Below are 23,680 nucleotides of genomic sequence, written 5' to 3' on the forward strand. Positions count from 1 at the left end.
ACCCACAACATGCTGAAGAAAAACAAAATCTTAAGACAGACAAGAGGTCAATCCTTTAGACATTCCGCAGTCTATGGATTTTGACATAACCAAAGCATTTGGGAGTTCCCTCTTGACTTCTGGTATTAACACAGGAACAGTAACAATGATAATTGTGAGACAATTTTCTTAAAAGAAACATGTTTATTAAAAGTTGAAGACATGTTATATCTGTTTATGTTTTCTGAATATTTAAAGTGGGGTAGAAGGTGCTTCAAGACCTTGTACAAAACACTAGCACTGCTTCACAATTTTCAGCTGTCTGTACTAATGATTATTATTAGTGTAAGTTGATGTGTAAACCAATGTTATTTTAACTGAAGTACTCAATTACATTTCACACTTGTGCTCCGATAATTTACCAGTCTGCTAAAAGCAAAGAGTTAAACTAAGCCAAGCTGAACAGTCCCCAGTTTTGCTCACAGATTACCTCTCTCTGTCTAATGTCAAGCATACTTAGGCTTGTTGCCTGTTCCTTCCCTGATCCTAAACTTCTGTAGTCTTTATTTCTGTCATTTTCTTCTTAAGGTCTGAGACTGCCTTTGGAAACCACAAGTGCTACTTTATTCTAGGTACCAGAGCATCCAGCACGGCCTCAAGGCACAGCCCCTGCACACAACACACCTGAGCACTGCTGTTCCTGCAAAGCCTCTTGTAGATCCTGTCAATGGCTATGGAGGCGTGCTCAAAGCACCGGCTGAACAGCTCATATCTCCTCCTTTTCACCTCTTCAAACTCGTGCTTGCACATTCTGGCCTCCTTTCTGCTGGCCTCAAAAGCTATGGAAAAAAAAAATCACAGGAATTACTCCTTAAGAGCAAATACACAGAACAAATGTATACTGGGTTCCATGAACAGCAACAAAGAAAATACTTATTGCAGAAAAAGGAACATACCGACATAGTGTGAGTTTCCTTCCGAATTTCAAATGGAAGAGCCACAAACCAGCAAAGGTGTGATGTATTCAATCTGCTCTGTGCCACGTTTGTCTGGAGCAAGGAATATTGTTCTCCTAATTCCTTCTGGGAACCAGGCAGCCCTAAGCAGCCCTAAGCAGCACTGACCTGGTACAGCTCCAGAACCCCTTAAGTTCTTATATTGTTAATATCTTCAAAATTCTCTAGAGATACTAATCATTTTGCAGAAATGCTCATGTATGAGTTTTGGACAACACACACATCTCCTTCAGTGATGTAAGAAAATTTAAGCAATTGTAAAATTCAAGTCAGTACTTCTCAGAAAGCTAGTAAAAAACACTTTATGATGTCATGTGGGGAACAAATATTTTCCCAATCACTCAAACTGTATTTCAACAAACTACTCCACACTCAAGTGTATGTTAATTGTCTACATATAATTAAACAGATGACTGAGGATAAACACTTGAGCACAAAAAATACCTTATATCTGAAAGGGGCAAAGCCAGCAGGACCAACCCCAAGAAGAGGAATTTCAATTAAGGTGGAAGCACAAAAGTGACTGATATGAAAGACTCAGTGTTACCATCTATTGATTCCTGGAACTTGTCCCGAGCTATCAGTAACTTCTCTTCTGCTCTCAGGTTTGGAGCAGCTGTCTTCATTAATGTGACCTCTTTAGCTTTGATTTCTTGCTGCATTTGCTTCACTTGATCCTCTATATCTTTATCAGATTCTAGTTCCTAAAGAAAAAAACCCAACAGAGGAATCTAATTTGCTTTTAGGCCCAGACATTTCAACACATATAGCAAGCACTTATGTTACTGAAACAATTACCCCACTCATTAATAGCTTTAACTTGAAACAACTGAAAATGCCACCCAGGTCTTATTTCTTGCAATGAGTCTATCAGGCCCTCAGTTTTCTTCCCCAAGACTTTAAAAACAGGAAGCCAATTATTTTCTCTTAATTCCCTTTTAAAAATACAACACAGGAGCAGGATTAGTTCTTCACTCCTTGATTTTTAAAGAAGAGGTTCTCGGTGAAGTTTAGATAAGTTCCACTGATGACAGATGCATCCTTTGTTCTGTGCTTAGTCTCTGACATTTAACTATTTTCCTCCAGATTAAAAATGAAAAAGAAACTACAAAACCTGCTGAGAAAATGTGACCTAATGGGCTGTTAGACAGGGAAGGATGGGAACCCTTGGTCTCTGCAAACAGAAGGTAAACAACCCCCCACAGCCACCCTTAGATGGGAACCCTTGGTCTCTGCAAATACCACAAACAGAAGGTAAACAACCCCCCACAGCCACCCTTGGGTTCTGGAGTTTTGAGCCTTAACACAAAAAGCTGGAACTTCAAGGCAGAAGCTAAAGGAGGAAGAAAAAAAAAATCAAGGTTATAGTAAGTCTCTCAATTCCATTTTTGTGGTTCAGGTAAGCTGTAAGTTAAAGCCAGTTATATGGGAAACTGACCTATCTAGAAACCCCACACATCAATGCTACATCATGAGCACAAAACCAGAGCACACATAACACATGCACTTCAGCTTAGCAGTGGTTTTACCAAGTGTCACTTAAAGAGTAGGGTGAAGAACAAAATAAACAACAAATAAAATACCTTTCACAAAAACAAAAATCAGAAACTTCATCTCTAATATTTCAGACAAAAGATTACCTTTAGGTCGACTCCTAGGGTGCTGTAGTCTATCTGAATTGCCTCTTCCCTTTCATAGATCCCTGACAGAGTCTGTGTGCCTTCTACTTCAGTTCCTAGCTGTAAGATGAAGGACACTCCACTTCAGAAATACAACAGTTAACTTTAAAACTGTAAAACCAATTCATTAAAAGATTTTAAAATTAACAGACAGTGATAACATGGTACGATTTTATATGTTTCACAAGAGTATGTTTCAAGAACCAGCACAAATACTTGCAAACAGTATTTTCTGTCTACAAAAATAAAAATAAATCCTTTTGAATGAAAGACACCTGATCACATGAATAGAGTGGATTGGTTTGAACATTACTATAGAAGAGAAATGGTCCTGTAAGGAAACAAAAATTAAATTAATGACTAAGTGCTGCTCCATCCTCTGCAAACACTTTAAGTACCTCTACTTCACTGATGTCATCCATTGATCCAGCCAGCAGCTTGATTTTCAAGTCCTGCACCTTGCATTCAAGCAGCAGATTATGTCCCCTTAATCTCATCTCTTCCAGAGAGGTTTCAAGAGCTGTAGCTTCCCTCTGCAACTTTGTGGCTTCTCTACAGGCACAAAAGGCACAAAACAAGAGTGGAAACATCACTGCCAACAACATCCACAGAAAAACAGCATGAAAAACACAGCATAGACAACAGATTCCAAGCACCAAGAGGGCTGTTTCCTCTTCAGTAACCCCCATCAAACAAAGGAAAATGCTACTTCTGCCATCCCCTCCATTCTCCTGAATTACTCCAGAGGGAGCCTCAGTCTCAGTTCATTGCCAATTTCACTTAAAAGCACATTCAAATACCCATCTTTCCTAATTAAGACTACCTCTGTTCTGTTCAGCTCTAGGGAACATATGTATGGAGATTAGATCCTTTAACAAGTAACCAAGTATCTTTTATCATTACTCTCCCAGAAACAGCTTGATTCTTTACAACCAATTCCTCTGGTAGCATCAAGTTACTATCAGCAGAAACGCAGTTAAAATTATACACAACATAAATTACCAGGCATACAGTCATGAGTTAATAGAAAATTTCATGGCCATAACTGTGCCATTGTGATGGGGTTTTTAAACACAGTGATGACTCCTGTAATAAGCAAGCACAACAGAACTGAAGTATAAACTGTCCACAAAGGAGCTGATTTCATATAACAGTAGGAGAAAAAAATGACCTGAAGTTAGTATTAGTTTAAGGTATCCAACATATGAAAAGTCTGGAAAAACAACAATAAAATTGGAAAATAAAAATGTTCCCATTAATCAGACTCACTCTACAACTCAAACTGAACTATAAAACTATGAGGGAACTTCACATGCTGCCAATCAAGCTGTAAGCTACTACACATTCACCACAGGAGATAAGAGATCTGTGGTCAGAGATCACAGTGAGACCTAAGACTAGGCAGGTAATAGAATAATTCTGTATGGTTTATGGGATGGACCTCTTGAAATACTCTCCTTCACCCACTGAATTAGAAACATGGTTAAACCAAGGCACGCTGTAGATGCAAATCACTATGTCTCTAATAAATCTTTCACAAGAAAACCAAACAAGATCAATCCAAACATGTGATCACTAAGTCCCTTCTAAATATTATCCCTTTAATAATTTTCCCAGGAGTAGAAGTAGGAGTTACCTATTAAGAGTTAACATCATCTTTCTGCACTCTTCAACTTCATTGTGGCTTTTTGCAAGCTCAGCTTTATGAGCACTTAGTCTATCCTTAAGCTGTTGCTGCTCCTCCAAAAGTTCATTGACTTTTTTAAGAAGCTTTTCCTCATCCTGCATAGAAATATTTAGATTTTTAACCTCCCACTAAGAATCTAGATAGGGAACCTCTACTATACAGAAAGAAAGAGCTAAAGTTTCAACCTGCTGCGTTCAAATGTGTTAGAGTGAAGATCTGAAAGGCACTGGGGAGGGGGGGTTTCCCCCACTTTGTGGCAGTTTTATACATTTCACATTTTGTTTTTTGTTCAAAGCACGTATCTTCTCATTCCCTTTTCTGTGAACAAGCACAAGCTTGTTTCTTTAACATCAGCACAGTACAGATTAAAGAGCACTGTGAAGGAGAAACCCATACATATTACTTCAACCAAAAATCTATATGGGTTTCATAGCATTATTTTAAATGTTTTAGTGTCTGTAAAGTAGCTTAAAGATGTAAAGCACCAGAGTTGCTTGCTCTTACTCATAAAATCTCTGCTGAATCTGAGCCACATGCTGCTGGTTTTATCTATAGTTACATGTTGCATGTTCATATCAACAGAACACATTAACTAAACAAAATATAAAATAATACTGTACAGACAGTAATCCAAAACTTATTTTTTAGTAAGCTTATTTTTAATAAAAAATAAGCATTCAAATATGGCAGGTTATTCCAAAGTTAAAATGCAATATGCATCTGCATTTTTCTAAGCAATTACAAAGTCAACCCTGAATTAACCCCTCGAAAGATTAATCCACAGCATCAACTACATTTATTCAAAACTGAAACTGAGAGGAAAGAATGTACTGAGTTACAAAGACAGAGATTATTTTCATTATTACCTTCTTTAGCTTGACAATCTCAGCTTCATCTTTAAGAATTGTCTCCCTCAACTTGCTGACTGAGTTTGTTTTTTTTTGTAGATGATCACGATTATACTCCAGCTGAACATTCAGTCGTGTCCTCTGACTTTCAAACTCCAGTCTGGTCAAGGTACAGGATTTAAAACCACTTCTTACAAAGCAGGCTATTATCTGTGATTGGACTCTGTTTAGATACCATTACTATATATATTCTATGTATAGAATAGAATACACAAAAATCTGCATTACATTGATTCTACTACACCACATCCTGTGAATATATGGGAAATCACAAAGGTACAGTGATACTGGTTAAACAAATACAATACAGAATATAGCCACATCAATATGGAAAGTGACACTTGAACTTCAACCACCTTTTAACATTCTCCTTCTAAGATACAAATCTGTGGAGCAGTGACACCAGATAGTGATACTGGTTAAACAAACACAACATAGAATATTGCCACATCAATATGGAAAGTGACACTTGAACTTCAACCACCTTTTCATTTTAACATTCTCCTTCTAAGATACAAATCTGTGGAGCAGTGACACATGTCTGTGAGATAAACACTAGCTAAGGCTGCCTGTGAAAAACTCAAGAACTTGTCTTCCTTAGAGAGGAAGTTCCTGTACCAAACACCTGCATCTCACACCCAGTTTTCCTTAAGATTTATTCACATGAGTGACCCTTCATGCTACTCTCAATCTGGGATACTGCCATTTTTTAATGTGGGTATTAGAAAACTCTTTTTAATTTTTTTACAATAGTGCTACCAAAATAGTAAATGTTACCTTTTAAGTTTGTTGCAAGCTGTCACTGACTCTGTCTAAACCCCAAACTATAGCAGTGATCTAACTAATCCTTGTCTAACTAATCTACAGCAGTGGCCTGACTAACAGTGACAGGGAGAACCTTCCACATTCTCCTATGACTTGGTGTTATTTCCTCTGAAGGAGTTTATCCAGTACCACTGTGCCCAATCTAATACCAACCACTGATTTTCATTTTAGAGACATATACCACCTTCTCTTATCAATTTCCTCTTGCTGTCTCACATGTTCTTGTTCATACACACGAATATTTTCTATACCAATTTCTTCACAGAATTCCCGGAAAACAACATCTTCAACCTTTGAAACACAGAGAAATGGAATAAAAAAATGATTACACTATTTTGCAACTTACAGATGTAAAATATTCAATCACTTCATGCTACACACTAGATTTTTAAGGTACTTCAAGAAAACAGCTAACAACTACTGAGAAGTAATTTGTACTTGAAATTTTCAAATAACACTTTCAGTCCAAATGCCAGACATAAGGCATTTGTGCCTGTGATCCACCAAGTGTTACTCCAGAATGACCAGGTGCTGTCACTGAAGACAGAAGTCATGACAGTGTCACCAGCTTCCCTGGTGTTGCCTACTGTTCCCAGGCAGCTGAAGAAGAGAAAGCTAGACAGGACACTAATCAGATACACTAGATTTCTTGATGTTGCAATTCAGTTCTTTATTTGAATTCTTTCAAGAGATCCATAAATATTAATTACTATGCTCTGTTTATAGAAAAGTCATAGAAAAATTCTGCCATGGAATAGCTAATTTCCTAATTATACAGCATATACTAACAAAAGCATCAGTCAAAATCAATTCTATTTTTTTTTTTTTTTTGCAATTTAAGCAGGCAAATACTAGGTACAGTGTATATGGAATACTAACAAAAGCATCAGTCAAAACCAATTCTATTTTTTTTTTGCAATTTAAGCAGGCAAATACTAGGTACAGTGTATATGGCTGGACTGAAGGAAGAAACAGCAACAGTCCATTCCTATAAATTCCTATTTAAAAGGAAACCCAATGGACTGAACAAAAATTTAAAAGAACTCTACAGGTCAAAGCCTGGTATTATTTATATTATTTTAGTATTCAGGATTTTTTAGCCAGGTATCAAATACTACATCAAATCAAGTTATACTATCCAAGTTACACTCTTTGTAAACTGATGACTGGTTCCAAATGACAGCCTCTACATTTTTGTTTTTTTCAGAACAAGCAAAAGAGAAGTTCCTGTATCTGGAATTCTTACATGGTTAACCACCAGTGAGTTCCTCAGCGTTTGCAGATGACAGACATCTGCACTCCCTCATGCCTGCACCCCAAGCAGGACAGAGAACAGGCAGCAATTTTGGCTTGTTCTTACATGTAGAATTCCAGTCATGGATTAATCCCAGACTGAGTGATGAGAATGGGTCAGAAGCCAGGAACTAAATTACAGATGTATGATCCAGCCTGAGTTACTGCAGGCAGTGGTGAGGAATGTCTCCTTCTCCAACAAAATACATTTACACCAGCATCCAAGTTCTGGGCTGTGTATTTCCCAGATAAAACTGCAGTACCATTTTTCCACAGCTTATACCAGATTTCTTTGTTTGACAAGAGTAGGAACAAAGGCAGCTTCAAAACACAGGCAGAAGCGAGGAGCCTATTTCCCCAAGAGGTCAATTTCTGCCTACTCTAGCAGAACACAGCAGGAAACCCCTCTTGGCATCACATTAGGCTTTACTAACATTCCCTTCACTGAATGCCTTTAGTCTCTTCATGACAACCCTGCTCTGCAATCTGTCCACTGTCTGTATGAACTGCTCTGGGGACCACTGGAAGATTGGCCATCTCATCTCTTGTTTTCCTTGTAATTTACCAAAGTGTCTACACAAAAAACCAAAGTGAGAAACCTAAGTGGTGGACCATGTATCATAGAGAAGTTTTCCTGTTGCTGTTAAGAAGCAGACAGGAGCAGATTCTAAAGACAAAAGCTGTTTAGTACTGTAACAGAAAATGAGTTTGGTCAGGTGGGGATAGAACAAGAGCTCCATATTCTCCATCACCTACACCTCAAAAGAGAGAGCAAAGAACACTCAAGTTCTATCACAGGCTAGCTTCATCTTCCATGAACTGGGAATTCCATGAAGCTAGCCTGTGATATAACTTGAATACCTCGAACTCCATTGTACACCTGGACTTGAATACAGGCATACAATGGTCTTAAAAAAACCAACAAAATACCAAAACAAGCCCCAAAAACCACAACATGCAAAAAACCCGAATGAACCTTCTTCCCACCCAGCAAAGAAAAAACCAAATAACAAAATCACAAATAAAATCTCCTCCCAAAACAGAGAAATAGGAATTTGCTGATAATCATCACACAACCTCTGCCACTCTCCCAGGGTAATAAGAGCACAGAGAAAAATCAAGAACAAATACTGGCTACTTCCCAAGAGAAAGGAACCTTCAGACTATGCTATTTTTCATCTACTTTCCAAGCAGACAGGCCATCCCCCAGACATGTCACCTGCAGAGTTCAGAACAAAGCCCTCTTGCAGTGCTGTTTTCAGCTCTAGAAAGCTGTATATATATGTTATCAAAGCTTCTACTTGAGATGTGGATGGATTTGGTTGGGTGGATTTGTGTTTAGCACTTGACAGTCAGAGAACTTTGACTCTAAGGAAACTGATTTGCAAAGCCATGACTCATATACATGAAAATTCTCTGTTCACAGTTACCTTGGTAAGAAAGGTAGAGGATGTGGAGAGATTACTGGAATAATGTACAAGCCTTGTTGACAAAGCAGTTTACAAAGTTAAAAGTTGCCCAGTTGTAAACATCAGTAAAATTTAAGCTTCTGTAGCCTAATAGCATGAGCTCTCAAATCTCTGACAGAAGGCATTACCTCATTAATTTTTTTCTGAAACTCTTCTATTTTTTCTCTTCTTTGCACTATTCCTTCATTCAGCATATCATGCTGAGCCTCAATATTTACCAGTTCACTTTCCAGTTTTGATTTTTCCTAGATAGAAAAGAAAAAGATGGTAACTTTTCTCAATAGGATGATCAACTTTCTAGAAATTAAGGGACAGCTCTGTTCCAGGTTAACTGGTTTTTTCTCATTAAAAAAATTAAGTATTTTCTTCTCAAATGCCACTTAGCCACTATTACTGCCAATTTGCATGTAACAATTACAGTTTTAATGAGTGGAAAAACAAACTAAGTACCACATAAAGTGCACTTGGACTTACAGATTTCTGAAGATTACTAGATGATAAACCAAGCTTACCAGAAGCCCAAGTTTTAAACCACAACAGAAAAAGCCTCATGTAAAGTACTCTGCAATCTTTGTTTTTTGTATTTTATCAATTCCTCAGTTGTAACTGCTGTATGTAAAACTTTAACTGAATTTTAAAAACTATGTAAGGATGCTGCATTACTTGATCAGTATTCCAGTTAAAACAATATAATTATTAAACATGAAAATTATAAAGACTTAATATTATACCATGAAGAGATTAGCAAGATGCTTCTTTTTAATAAGGTCTAATTCACTCTGGGAATATTTAAGACGTGTCTGAGTTCCTTGGCATTGAGCACGCAGCTGCTTCAAGTCAGCCTCCTTCCGTCTGATCCTCATTAAGTCCTGGGAAAGTGTCAGGGTGGAAGAAAAAGCTTTTTAAACAAAAGATGAACTGTTTGAAAATTATTTGTTTTTCAGATGTTAAAGCTAGCCCCACTGACCTAGGCCTCATTCAAGGTAAAGGCTGACAGCACAGGTCATATTCAGTATCAATATCGTAATGGATTTACTTCTACCAAGAAAATATTCACTTGCAGATTAAATTACAACTCCATCCCTCTTAAAAAAGCCAACTAAAGGTATGACAAATCATTTCACACTGGCAGATTTTGGTTCATGCCAACATTCCCATGTTTACACAACCATGCTGTCATTTTCATTAGGAGTCTTCAGGTGCTCTTAACATTTTCCTGGAGGGAGCTTGGACCAACAGTGTTATCCTGTATTTCTGTCTGTCAGCTGAGAACCACGGCCAAGAACTGAGATGCAGAGTTCATTGTTAACTAGAAGAGGATGAACAGCTATTATATCCTGTCTGCATCTTCTAGAAGCTTGGCAAATTATACTTTTAGAAAATCACCTTCCCAGAGGTGAACTAAGTTAGACACAGCATGACTTCTGCAGTTAAGTGCTTTTAAGAGACCTACCTTTAACTCATTAATCAAGCTATCTCTCCTTTCTTTCATTTTATTAATTTCTTTCTCATCCCAACATCTAGCTTTGAATCTTAAATCACTTGATCCTCCGGAAATCACTCCAGACTTCAAAAATAAAGTTCCATCAAGAGATACTGTCTGGAAGAAAAAAAGTTATATCCAAAATAAATCTGAAAAAAACCCAGCCAAAATATCCCATGCACTAGTGCCCAAGATATGGTAGTAAAAGACCTAACAACCACATTTGAGTTGGACTCAAATTTTTCTTCTGTCTTCCAAACCTGCTAACATGAGGCATTTGCAGCAAAGAGAAAGTCTGTTCCTTCTTAGGAGTAATCCCATTTTGGTATTATTACAGCTGATCAGAAAATAAAATGAAATTGTATCATTTCCTTGCATACAGCCCCTTGTGTCTACACTTGCACTTAAAAGGTGTAGAAGAGACACCTTTTAAACTTGGGAGAAACAAGCAACATGGTAACAGAGTAAAGGCAAACAGCTTGTTTGGAAAGTGAAAGTGTACATTTTTATAAAGAACATGGGTGTTTTTGTGACTTCATTTCAACTAAAAATGACTTCACACTCACCTTCAATTTAAAGCTCTCTTAATCAAAATTTTAGAAGGTTTGTTAAGTGCATAAAATACTGTCTGCAGCAATAGAGACAGGAATAAGAAGAAAGAACTGCAGGAAGTGACAGAGAAGCTTCCAGTCCTTAACATAATCTGTATCTACAACCAAGCTATTCTGGCAGATATTTTACAGGATTTTGAAAGAATTTCTTCAAAAGAAATCTTGCAAGATAGAGTCTGCATTTTTAAACCAGACAGTTTTAGAAGCATGATTATCCATCCCTCCTACTGCTCATAACTAGGTCCATACCAAGACACATATGTGGACACTAAATATCCTTTCATTTGCCTTCTCCTTTTCCCAGGAAACCACTTCAACTTACTATCAGAGGAAAAAACAGCCAAGTGAAGTATCTAGTGATTTGTTTCTGTGGGATTAGACTACAAAGTACCAACTCTGTGTTTACCTGCAATACTCCAGCATGTTTACAGAAGAATTATTTAAGGGCATCAAACAACATAACTGCAATGAAAAATGTATGCAACAAACTTTGGCTTCTCACTTTCAACCTCACTGGTCCATCAAATGCAACGTGTTTTGCTTCCTTAACTGTTTCACAGATCAAGGCATTCCCACTCACAAACTGAATCACTTTTTTCAGTGGAGCAAACTGTGTTTGTACAACATCCACCATCATTTTAGCCTCTTTTATCTCCCTTAACTTCTCGTTAATTGGTTTTACCTGTAAAGCAAACAACCAATGTTTAGAATCCATGTGGTTAAAGCAAAGCATGTCCAAATCTGAGTAGTCTGGGGCAGGATGTACAGATCAATGCAACAGGGAGCTCAACCACTGCAACACTAAAAACAGATCTGAGGTTTATTTGCCCTCTACACCACTGTCCTTCAAGCTGCATAACCTACTGCATTGCTGTTTATGATGGCATTAAGATACAACTGTATAACCTGTGCATCAAATCAAAGGACACAAATACATGGAGAATAAACGAGAGAGTTCAAAATGTGTGTGCAGTTGCAGGGCAACCACCTTGCCCAGAGAAGCTGTGGCTGCCCATCCCTGCAAGTGCTCAAGGTCAGGGGGTAGCAGCAATCTGGTCTAGTGGAAGATGCCCTTGCCCATGGCAAGGGTGGAAGTGGATGAGCTTTAAGATCCACTCTAAACCAAACCAGTCTGTGATTCTATGATTTTTGGGGTCAAGGAGACATGGTCCAATAGTTCCTACAGCTGGAGCAGTGCTATGGAGGGATACAGGCTTTTTGGGAAGAATATAGAATAGATTGAGGTACTGAGTTCTTTTCACTTCAGACTCTACTTGCAAGAGTACTAGCCTCTGGGAATCTAGAACAAGGAAGACATTCTTGAGAGAAGAGGGTCAGGTGAGGCACCCTTAAGCAAACTGTATGCATGTAAATGTGTGGGCCCTGGTGTGATGCAGCCAGCAGAGATGAAGGATGCCATTGCAAGGCCACTTTCAATGCACATCTGAATGATCATGGCAACGGAAAGAGGTGCCTAAAGGATTAGGGGAAAACAAATGTCACCCAGCATTTGCTGATCACCTCAGCAGGCTGGCAAAGTGGGCCAACAGGAGCCTCATGAAATTCACTTCCCAAGTCCTGTGCCTTAACACTTCAGCTCATTCTAGTTAACTAAAATGAGGCAGTATCAAGACTTCCAAGTGTATTAGCTTGCTGATGACAGGACAAGGAAAAACATACTTACATCAAGGTAATCCAAAGCAAGAAAAGTTTCAGGCTCAGCTCGTTCTTGTTTCAGGAACCGAATGCAATCTCTTGCTACTTTTTCAGTGGCAACAACAATAGCAGTCATGTATTTGCTGAATACCTTGGTAACAGCAAGCTGGTATTTTTTATGAATAGGATGACACAGGTCAAGCAATCTTCCAAACTGAAGATTAAAATACAGAAAAATATTAATACTTTAAATAAAAAATGCTTTTGCATTCAAGATATATTTTCCTCTTACTGCTTCAGTATTATGTATCTACCAGCTGCACTCTCTCACAACAGCTGCACATCAGAAAAAAACAGAAATCACAGCAGTCATCAACCCAACTTATGTATGGCTTCAGAATCTGAAAGTCATCAACCCATGAAGTATGGCTTCAGAATCTGAAAGGATCTCTTTTTCTCTAAGGTTACAGGTACATATCAATGTTTTGTTGAGAATCTCTTTCTTACACTTCTAGAAGTGTGACAGAGTGATACAGTTAGCTAAGCATGCTTTTTGGAGAGTAAAAATGTATCTAACACTAAGCAAGATCTTGAAATGACAATAACACCTTAAATAAATAGACCTGTTACCTGCAAAATGACAGCAAGAGGAACCATTCCAGTTTCAACCCCAAAATGAAGAAACATGAAAAGAATAAAAACTACTTTTCTTGTACTGCATAGTCTAAACAATCAAGCCTTTTTTGCCGTGTGTTGAAGTAATACCTCTAGAGAGAAAATTAATTATAGTTCCTTGTTGCTCATGCTCCCTAAAGACTTTTATTTCTTTTCTGTAATTATAGGCAGAGCTGACTTTCTCTGAATGACCAAACCTACTGATGCACATTCTGAACATTATTACCTGTGAATTCATGCAAAAACAATTTTCCTGCTTCTTGACATGTAGCTACTCATCTCTTCTTGCATATCTATAGTTTTGTTCTTATCATATTTAGTACCTGCAGTGCTCACCCACCATTATAAGCAAGTTTTAACAGAACAGAAGCTGTAAGATGGTGTTGAAGTAATACCTCTAGAGAGAAAATTAATTGTAGTTCCTTGTTGCTCATGCTCCCTAAAGACTTTTATTTATTTTCTGTAATTATAGGCAGAGCTGACTTTCTCTGAATGACCAAACCTACTGATGCACATTCTGAACACTATTACCTGTGAATTCATGCAAAAACAATTTTCCTGCTTCTTGACATGTAGCTACTCATCTCTTCTTGCATACCTATGGTTTTGTTCTTATCATATTTAGTACCTGCAGTGCTCACCCACCATTATAAGCAAGTTTTAACAGAACAGAAGCTGTAAGATGGATGTAGAAACAGAACATTTAGAAGTCGTCTGTCATTTTCGCCCATGAAGTCCAGAAGGTCAATACATAGATTTCATTCAGTTCTGCCAGTAGACCACAAGACAAAATGTATCTCAACCCTTTTTTCCTAAAACTGTCATTTAGGTTGTGCTCACTCATCTGCAACTAGTACACCTGAGCATTAAGGAGCAGTTCAGAAACAACTGTGCTGCCTCAGTATGCTGGTGTCAGGAAAACTACTGCAGGAACAAGGGTGACTGAAGCAGGCAGCACCAAGCCTTCCTGTAACAGGATAATTTATGCAATAAATTTGACTTCTCATTTCTGTGAGAAGCCATCCCATCTCTATGTACTCTGGAATTTGCAGTTCCCACAGGAAAATCACAGAATATTCCTCAACACAAACCCTCCCTAAGCCAATAAAGCATCACCATCTGATCCAGTTCTTTTCAAACAGGGATATAAAACAAAAAGTGAGCACAAAGAGATAAGCCAATCAAGCTTTGGATTTTTTGCACCACCTTGCTAACTTGGATAAAAAAATTCTGAAGAGCAGCTGAAAAGCAAATTTCTTACTCCCTGGAGAAAACAACAGGATCAGATGCTTGCCGTATTCTGAGGAGGTTTTGCAAAAGACCAAGAAGCAAAAAAAACAACTGAAAACATTTCACTTTTTATGTTCTAAAGGCAACACTGCAAAGTTGAGTAAACAGTAAAAAACACACAAAAAAAAAAGAAAAACAGATTGCCAGCTTGTACACCTCAAATGACTGAGGTGTACAGTCAAGAGGGACCAATTACACTGAGTCATATTCAGAGGCCGACTATTTACTTTATTATATTTATTTAAAATTTTCTATTTGAAATGCCTTTCAGTGTCGGAATATACCTTTTAAATGTCACTAAAAATATGTAAAGATGCTTAATAAACCAGTTAATGTCTGCTAACAATTCAGAAGCAATAGACAAAACCCTTAATGGTATTATGAAGTGTAATTTACAGAAAATATGTAAAATATCCTAACTTATAAGCAAAGACAGACCATTTGATAATATAAAAATTGTCTTTCAGAAGCAGCATTTGTTCTGGAATAAGTGGTCTCATAGCTAAACTTCTCATTCATTTGTTCAAAATAACAAAGTCAAAAAGAAGGCCAGAAGAAAACAAAACCGAATAAAGAAAAAAATAGTTTTTAAAAAAATAATAAATAATCAAAATTACTATTTGATGCAATAGTAATTCCTTTATTTTTGGAACCTGTGAAAACTAATGACAGTATATGCTATAATTCTTCCAGTAATACTATACACTCAAGCAAGAACAAGATTCAAAAAGATATTCCAGACTGTCCAATTGACTCCAGCTGCTTACTCAGTCTGCTGCAGAACTTTTAACTCTAAAAGAAAGCATTTAAATGAGGCTGTGCCATTACCACAGAATCCGGATAGAGCCTTTTTAGACTTTCCAGGATCTCTGCCCTCATCTGCTCACGCCTTCCCTCATGGTAATCAATTTTGGCATTCTGCAGCTCACCAACTACTTTGTTCAAGTCTTCATTCACTTCAGCCATTCGTATTGTTGCATTCTCAATTTCCTTAGCCAGCCCTTCCTCCTGCTGTTTTTTTTCTGTTAGTGATCCACTTTGAACAGAAGCAAACATAAAAAGCAATTCACAATTTCGTTTATACACTTTCAATATAAACTGAGGTCATTCTGCAATCACCTAACTTCACAAGCAGTAAATATCAGGCAGAAGACAAGACCCAGGATGTAAATAAATGTGCTTTCTAGAGCAGCACAACTACAACTACAAAGCTCTCCTGTTTTCTTGCTCAGAATTTGTCCAATAATAGTCCCATACCCACAGTAATATAACTTGTGAGAAAATAGAATTATAGAACTGATTCAAACAAAATATGGATTAGTCATCATACTTCCTACTTTTATTTTGACAGCCAAAGTGACCGAACTAATAAGAAAAATTAGTAAGAATTCTAGTTCTAATTGAAATTTCAAAGAAACCTGCTATGTTTTGAAAATTATTAATTCCCAAGAAATCCAGTTAGCTTTTAATTTTTTTACACATACATGCATATTTTAGCATATTCTTCCAACTTCTCTATGCGTTTTTCATGCTCTTCTACCTGTTCCACAGTCTGTTTAATGGTTTCCTATGCAGTCACAAATAGAAGGTGTTAAAAATTAAATCAGAGCAAAATGACAGTTTTAAGATATACAGCTCTACATTAAGAACAAGTGCTGAGATAGATCTTTTCTTCTTTTTTGCTATTTCATGGTGAAGTAACAGCACCTCTTGTGCAACAGTAGGTGCAAAGCTACACCTGAACAAATAACAGGGAAATTATTATACCAAGGCCATTATGGGATTTCCCATGCTCACCTACAATTTAGGGAAAGCCTCTTCAGCACAGAGAATCATGACACCAACAAACAAAAAAAAAATTAAGCAAAGCACCAGGAAATTATAGGTCTTGAAACAAAGAGGTGCTACTCTTGGCCCTCCATCAATAACTTTTTCCAAAGAAGTTGATACAGTTTCTAAACTGACACAAAACATTGTAGTTAAAAAACCCCACCAATGGTAAAACAAGAATTTTCAATTACTCATATTATTTGAAACAAATTAACTGAAGCAAGTGGAGAGGAAAAAACACTACTGCTACCTACACAGTTTGTTAAGCCTTAATTTAACCCCTGAACTCCTTGTGACCTTTTAAATAGTTCTGGGGATGGAGAGTTAACTTGCACCCACTACAATGTTTGCATATACATATTTCATGCACTCTTAAGTAATCCTTATTCTTTTCTCAACGACACAATGGGACTTGCTCAGTTTAAGAACTACAGGCATTGGAATTTATTTCACTTCTAGATACCAACTATATTTTCCTGGTAACTAGTAATTCAGAAAGAAATTGTATTTTATGAAGAAAAAATGGATGTACAAATATTAGCTTAGCTATTATGGTAAGGATAACTTTATATCCTCATAAACATGGAGTAAAATACAGACTTTTCCACAAAAGCAAGCTTATATGGTCAAGAATGAGATGTTTGGAGCTCTATCACTTGCATCACTCGTATGATGCATTTTTAAGTTTTCTGAACAACAGTCTCCCTCAACCTTGACTCTGTAACTAAATGCTGAAGAAATAAATGCATGTTACCTCTCTTAACTTCTGAGAGATGACAAAAATGCAAGTTATCAGAGTCAAAAAAAAATACAGCCAGAAAACCCAAAACACCTAACAGGACAAGGTTTCCAGCACGCAAACCATTTCTGAACAAATTTAGAGGCAATTTTGCTAAACCTGCTGCAACATGGGAACTGAGTTAACACTTCCAATGTACTTCTGTTCTGCTGAGGATTTGATTACATCAAAGCACTGAACATGTTTATATACAATTATACCCAAGAGAATGGCAGAGAGACATTTTTCTCCTAAAAAACTAATTCTAGTTTGATCCAAATACCTCAATTTCATTTTTCTTCCTGCGATTAAGTTTCAGCCTTTCTTGATCTCCTTTATCCTCCCAACGAAGTTTTTCTAGCTGCTGGGCTAGTGTAGCTACTTTCTTTCTTGCCATTTCCTTTAGCTCTTTGTATCGCTCTAACTGGACAAAAAGAAATAAAAAAATTCACTCCTTGGAAAACTAGAAAATTCACCTTATTACACCCCAAAGTAACTTTAGCTACCTAAATTTTATAAAAACTACCCAATTCTCCAGAAAACTCTTGTAGCTCCTGATTGCTTTATAACAACCTGATTGTTTTTACATAAAGTTTCAATTCAAAGCTTACACCTAACAGTTCTCACCTACAGTTGTTTTTTATCTCTTTTTATTACTCTTATTGTTCAGGGAACCTTATAGTACGTCCCATTCAATCTGAAGATTAACACTATGTTTTTGTATAGCCCAAAATTAGTGCAGTATTTTCAGCATTCTCATGTTATTAAAAAATTTCATATAGTAATTGATATATAAATATTTTAAACAAATCTGCTGAGTGATGACTAACTGACCAATGCAGTGCAGGAAGATTCACAAACTAAGGTAGCAACCTTGCAGGCTCTCCATTAATTGATCAGAAATTATTTTAAAGAGGAGACAGGGGAAAAAAGCTATCAGGTAGTTTTGCAAACATTTGTGGCCATATGGTTGCAAAGAAAAATTCTTTGCAAGTGAATTTACTATCAAGGGGTGCAGCCCTTTCCTTCTCAAAGGAGCTACCCCAGTTACAGACCCAGAGAAGACGGTATGTGTACTACCAGGGCTTCACTGGTTTCCCCTAACTGATATCTCAGATGAAAAGCCAGTTCTCAAAAATCACCCACCCTGAGGCCCTGACAAAGGTTTTCTGTCCTACCTTCCCACAGTGTACCATGCCTAAATATAACTTAGAATTTTGGTTTTATCTAGGCTGAAGGGCAAAAAGATCACTAAAAATCACAGGTAATTGGTGAAATAACAGTTTCTGTGTAATCAGGAGTATTTTTGGAGTTTTCTCCAAAAATTTGTTTCTAGTGAATGTTTCTAGTAACAGTACTTTTGGGTCTCCTGGTTTACCTGACTTTCTCCCAGCTCAATATCTGCTGCTCTCTCTATTCTCTCTTCTTCAATTTTCTCCTCAAACGCTCTCCATGCCTTCTCAATATCATTCAATTCCATCTCTAGTTCTTTTATGTTCTGCTTTTCCTTATCACAGGCTTTCTCCTTGTCCCTTAGAGATTTTTTAGACATTTCTACTTTCTTGATTTGGTAGGATGTGTTTTCCTTTGCTTTTATATAGAGGGGTCTCTGCTGAATGAGTGATGCCTCCAGAGTCCTAAAAAACAAAACCAGAAACAAGCCCAAAACAACCAACCCCAATCAAACATCACAAGACAGCCAAAACTGCAAAGCCACAGGAAAAGGGGAGAGAGAGAAGACAGAAAAGACACTTCCTCCCCCTCGCTGCCCACACATGCAAACAATCAGTTTTAAACTGTAAGGTCAGGGCTTACACTGTGGGTATGCCCACAGAGGATTTTTTTTTTAATATCCTGTGAAAACAGTAATATAATAATAAAATAACAATACTGTGAAAACAGTAATTTCAGAAGTCAAACATGACCTCCTAAAATTGAATAGCAAACAAGTATTTATATAATGAAATACATAACTAGGCATGGTATAGGAGTCTGGATTTTACTTCAGTCAATTGCTAGGAACTGACTTCCACAGCACTGGACTGTCAACCAAATTTTTACCAGGAAATGCACACCTGCCAAGCAACTCCCAATATTTTATTCAACTATCACAATCTCATTGGAAAACCTACTTCATTTCTTTTTCCATATGCTGTTGGTCCCTGTTTAGTATCCCAAACGTTTTTTTCTTGACTTTAAATGAATCTTCTGCTGTAGAAAGAGCCTCTTTCTTGATATGAGCCTCCATATTCTTTTCATCCAAATTGCTTTTCAGAAAGCTAATTTGTTTTTCATTGTGATAAAGCTGAAAAAGCTGCAGCTGTATCCTTTCTTCATCCAGTTCCTTGAGTAACATCTGGTAATGCTCTGCCTACCAACATTAAAATTCAATTTGTAGTTTATAAAAACTATTGTCCATCATTAGGCTAATTTCAAGGCCAAAGTGATGTAAGATGGTGTACAAGTAGCTCTAATTCCAGTAATGGTCACTAATCATAAAACTCAAACATTGAAGTCAATACTTCAATTAATGATACTGGCAAGTCTACACTTTCTTTTATTTAGATTACATGTATCCCTTTACCTTTTCAAAAGATACTAAATTATTATATAGTATGCCATACTGAAAAAAACACTAGACTAAAACCAAAAAAAGTCTGTGGGCTTGTTTTGTTGTGCTTTTATAAACACTACAGAAGTTCACAAGAGATGCAAAATCTGACAACTCAGCATGAAAAAACTGAGTAACTTTAAGCTACCTCCTCTTTTTCTATCCTTGCTTGTTTGCGTTCCACTGCCACACTTTTTTTCCTGTTATAATTAAACTGTGCATCCTCTTCTGCTTGCTGCATTTTCTTCTTCTTTTGTTCATAGTCTTCAGCATATTCCCAGGAATTACTAATTTGTTCAAAAAGTTGAGTTCTCTCCTTCGGCTTCTTCATGGCAATTGACTCTACTGTTCCCTAAAGCAAAATTGAAAATAAATTATGCAACACCACATTAATATATATTTATACCAATAAATAAATCTATATATAAATAATTTACGTAGATCATTCTGATGCCTTATGAGTTTAGGAGCATATAGTACAGATTGACCTCTGTATTTATCTACTGTCAACACAGCTGGTGGAAATGCATCTAGATTTGCATCAAGGAAAAATTCTGTGCAAAAATGAGGATCACCTAGCCACTCAGATTTCTATAGCTGTTTCTGTAAAAGGGAAAAATCCATTCTTCCTTAGGAATTTTTGTCAGCAACTCTAAGTAAGATGATTTTGTGAGATGTATTATTCATCAAAAGCTTAAGGCCTGTGTCATTAAATTTTTGGAAACTAATGGCTGAATAGAATTTTCAACCCCTCAATCTTAAAAAAAAAATCCTTTACATTTTCATGTGTCTTTACTAACAAGAGTATTTTAAGATGAAACTACTTCTTCCTAGCACTCCTGCAATTAAATACACTAAGCATTTATACAGACCCATACTTTTCCATATATTGTAATAACAAAAGCACTCAACTTCTTCCAAATTAGCCTCTTTCTTACTAGTGTATGCATTTATACCCAAACCCAATTAAGTGTATTTTGTAGCCTTGTAGTTCTTGGTAAGGTCAATAAAAAGTACATTGCCTTGTAGCTGGCTAAGGGTGCTCTCATTTCTAGACAATATTTAACTGTGTATTCTATGAAATAACCTAAGAAGCTTTTGTTTTCTTTTGAAAGTACCTCGAATGCTCACCTGAAAAATAAGGCAATTCCTGGCCTTGACAAGAATGCCTATTTTCTCAAGCTCAGATATGTATGCAGATCGGCTGACAAGCTTGTCATTGAAAAGATACTCAGAACAACTACCTAAAGGAAGAAGGAAAGGAAAAAAAAATACTACATGGCTACAACAAAAAACTCCACTGGAAAAAAAGTTAAACTAGTGGAATAATTTAGCTGAGCTATTTTCTCAAAGAAGACAATAGATTTCAATCACTGCCTTTATTCCTTTCAGTAATTTATTTTTTCTGTTAAAAAACTCTACGTTCCAATTTTAGTACTTTCAAAAGGAACTGACACCTGTACAAGGTGTCAGACCCCATTTCTTAGAGCCCACATCACCTACAGACCCCAAGGAAACATCTAGAGACAGATACCGAGCAAAGAACATAGAATAACTAATTAACCCAAATACATTTTTTCATTTATATCACTATCTGAAGGACTACACTAATCTGCCCAACTACAAACTAATATTGGGCATCTGAAATTCCAAGTTGGGTATTTTTGGTCTCCATTTCTTTATACACCAGACAATAGACAGCACATGCAGCAGAATCCACTACCTACCACGGATAACTCTGGAAAATGTTTTTTCTTCCCCATCTTCCTCACAATACACCATCTTCACACTAGCTGTAGAAGACACAGGCTGCCCAACATGTGCTCCGTGAATAAGTTCTCGAACGCTTTTAACTCGCAAGTTTGCTGTTTTTTCACACATCACAAAGCTAACAGCATCCATTATGTTAGATTTTCCTTAAAAATTAAAAAAAGAAATTTTTGACACATGAATGGAAGCATTTTATTAAGAATTAAAGAATCTGGAAAATTGCCAAATTCTTAAAAAAATTTATTTCTAATTAATTATTTTTTATTCTTTTGGGAAGAAATTCTTCTCTTTGAGGGTGAACACAGTGGCACAGGTTGCTCAAAGGAGTGGCTGCTCCACTCCTGGACCTGTTCAAGGCCAAGCTGGATAGTGCTTGGAACAACCTGGAAGGCATGACAGGGGGGTTGGAACTAGATAAGATATGAGCTTCGTTCCCACTGAAACCATTCCAGGATTTTGGGATTTTATTGAGGAAAAGCTGTTTCACATTTTAAAGATGTAACAACACACTGGCAGCAGAAAATAAAGCCTGTCTGTAGTAAAAACTATGACAAAACTGATTTATTTTTCCAGCCTTGTTGGAGAAATCTTTTGGTTTTTACACAGGCTTCTCTAGAAGAGAGTGTGCCACATCACCCTCCTTCCTTGGCAATGTGCTTTCAGGAGTGAAGTGAGGGAGGTTTACTGCATCAGCACTCCCAACTTTTCCACTGCAACTCCAGTCTCCTGAAGAATATTAGCACTTGCTTAAATCCATTCACCACAGCAACAAAGCTATCTGGTCATAGTTCTTTGACAAAAGCCTTCCTAATGGAATCCTCTTTTTGTTTTATCCCTTTAGCGTTGAGCATTTCTGCTGACAACTTAATTATTTTCAGTCTTCAACCTTCCTACTTTGACAATATTTTGACTTACTCTCCAAAGTATCAGTAAAGCAAGAACACTAGGAGGAAAACAGAGAAATAAAAATACTCAATTCAGGGATTATGTAATATTCACACCTTTTATTCTCCTGGATTCATGTATAAAATGTACTCTGATTTAAATGAAAGAGCACCTGGAAAAAGTGTCATAGTTTTGAGACTTGACAATGCGGAACAGTGGGGATAGGATGACAAAGAACATGATACTAAATATTTTCAATTTACATTCATAGATCTTACTTCAATCAGGTAAGTGAGGAAACTACAGGGCCTAAAATCTGAATTATACACTAAATCATTAACAGACTGGGGAAAGAAAAGTGAAATGCTAAATCCATCCTCATTGCTCTGTTATGACAGCCCTCACCTCCCACCACTTCGATAAACAGACATAAAATCCCTTTTGTTGAATTGTACTTTCTGAAGCAGAGATCAAATGTTGGGAAGTTCCCGCACCTTGGGATCACCACGCAGCTGCACCTTCAAAGCCGGGCCGGTGCGAGCTCCCCTCACGGCAGCCGCCATTTTGCAGAGCTTCCCGGAGGAAGCGCAGCAAAACCTTCACAGATTCCCCTCAAGAAGCAGGTTTCCAGATACAACCCGCAGTGTTAAAACCATCTTTATGTGATCCTGCCCTTCCATCTTGTAAAAAATACTTTCAGCTAAGAATTACAGCGCAGGTGCTTCCTACGCTTTATTTATACTGCCACACCTCCAGGTGCACATGGTGAGATTTTCAGCATGTCCGTGAGGTTGAATTCCACCAAAATGCGCCCTTAACGTCGACAGCTCATGGAGCAGCTGCCCTCTACCCGCACCCCCACCCACAATACCTGATCCATTGGGCCCGATGATGCAGTTGAACCTCATGAAGGGTCCGATAACCTGCTGCCCCCTCCACGACTTGAAGTCCTTCACCACCAGCAGCTTCAGGTAACCCATCCCCGCGGGGAGCTGGGGCCAGGAGCTCCTGAGCTCCGCACCTCAACCCCCTCAACAACGACACCTCACCCGTTAGTTTACCGACAGAAAAACACCCCTAGCCCTCTCCCACGATTCTATCGCCTCAAATGGACGGGCGGCCCCGCCCCGCCCTCACAGCCTGCGCTCCTCGTGCAGCGGCTCCGCCCCGCGGGGCCGCTCGGGAGTTGCCGCTCCCGTTCCCCTCGCGACGGGCCGCCCTGCGTCCCGGCTGCC

General features: G+C 37.7%; 1 protein-coding gene across 1 annotated transcript in view; it reads right to left on the reverse strand.

Moving 5' to 3' along the window:
* Window positions 1-23,466, reverse strand: part of SMC1B (structural maintenance of chromosomes 1B) — a 28,533-nt gene extending 5,067 nt beyond the window's left edge. Inside the window, exons 1-21 of the mRNA XM_039708111.1 lie at window positions 23,317-23,466; window positions 21,518-21,706; window positions 20,922-21,034; window positions 19,939-20,142; window positions 19,312-19,550; window positions 18,558-18,816; window positions 17,463-17,603; window positions 16,056-16,138; window positions 15,400-15,607; window positions 12,635-12,820; window positions 11,453-11,632; window positions 10,310-10,456; window positions 9,588-9,725; window positions 8,985-9,101; window positions 6,279-6,385; window positions 5,228-5,369; window positions 4,311-4,456; window positions 3,073-3,226; window positions 2,636-2,734; window positions 1,543-1,699; window positions 664-818 (exon numbers count right to left, since the gene is read on the reverse strand). Coding sequence (XP_039564045.1) covers window positions 664-818; window positions 1,543-1,699; window positions 2,636-2,734; window positions 3,073-3,226; window positions 4,311-4,456; window positions 5,228-5,369; window positions 6,279-6,385; window positions 8,985-9,101; window positions 9,588-9,725; window positions 10,310-10,456; window positions 11,453-11,632; window positions 12,635-12,820; window positions 15,400-15,607; window positions 16,056-16,138; window positions 17,463-17,603; window positions 18,558-18,816; window positions 19,312-19,550; window positions 19,939-20,142; window positions 20,922-21,034; window positions 21,518-21,706; window positions 23,317-23,425 — 3,273 coding nt within the window. The 5' untranslated portion in view covers window positions 23,426-23,466. The remainder of the gene's footprint in view (window positions 1-663; window positions 819-1,542; window positions 1,700-2,635; window positions 2,735-3,072; window positions 3,227-4,310; window positions 4,457-5,227; window positions 5,370-6,278; window positions 6,386-8,984; window positions 9,102-9,587; window positions 9,726-10,309; window positions 10,457-11,452; window positions 11,633-12,634; window positions 12,821-15,399; window positions 15,608-16,055; window positions 16,139-17,462; window positions 17,604-18,557; window positions 18,817-19,311; window positions 19,551-19,938; window positions 20,143-20,921; window positions 21,035-21,517; window positions 21,707-23,316) is intronic.
* Between the last annotated feature and the right edge of the window lie 214 nt (window positions 23,467-23,680).

The sequence above is a fragment of the Passer montanus genome, unplaced genomic scaffold (assembly GCF_014805655.1).
Source record: "Passer montanus isolate IOZ18808 unplaced genomic scaffold, ASM1480565v1 scaffold20, whole genome shotgun sequence".
NCBI classification, from domain to species: domain Eukaryota; kingdom Metazoa; phylum Chordata; class Aves; order Passeriformes; family Passeridae; genus Passer; species Passer montanus.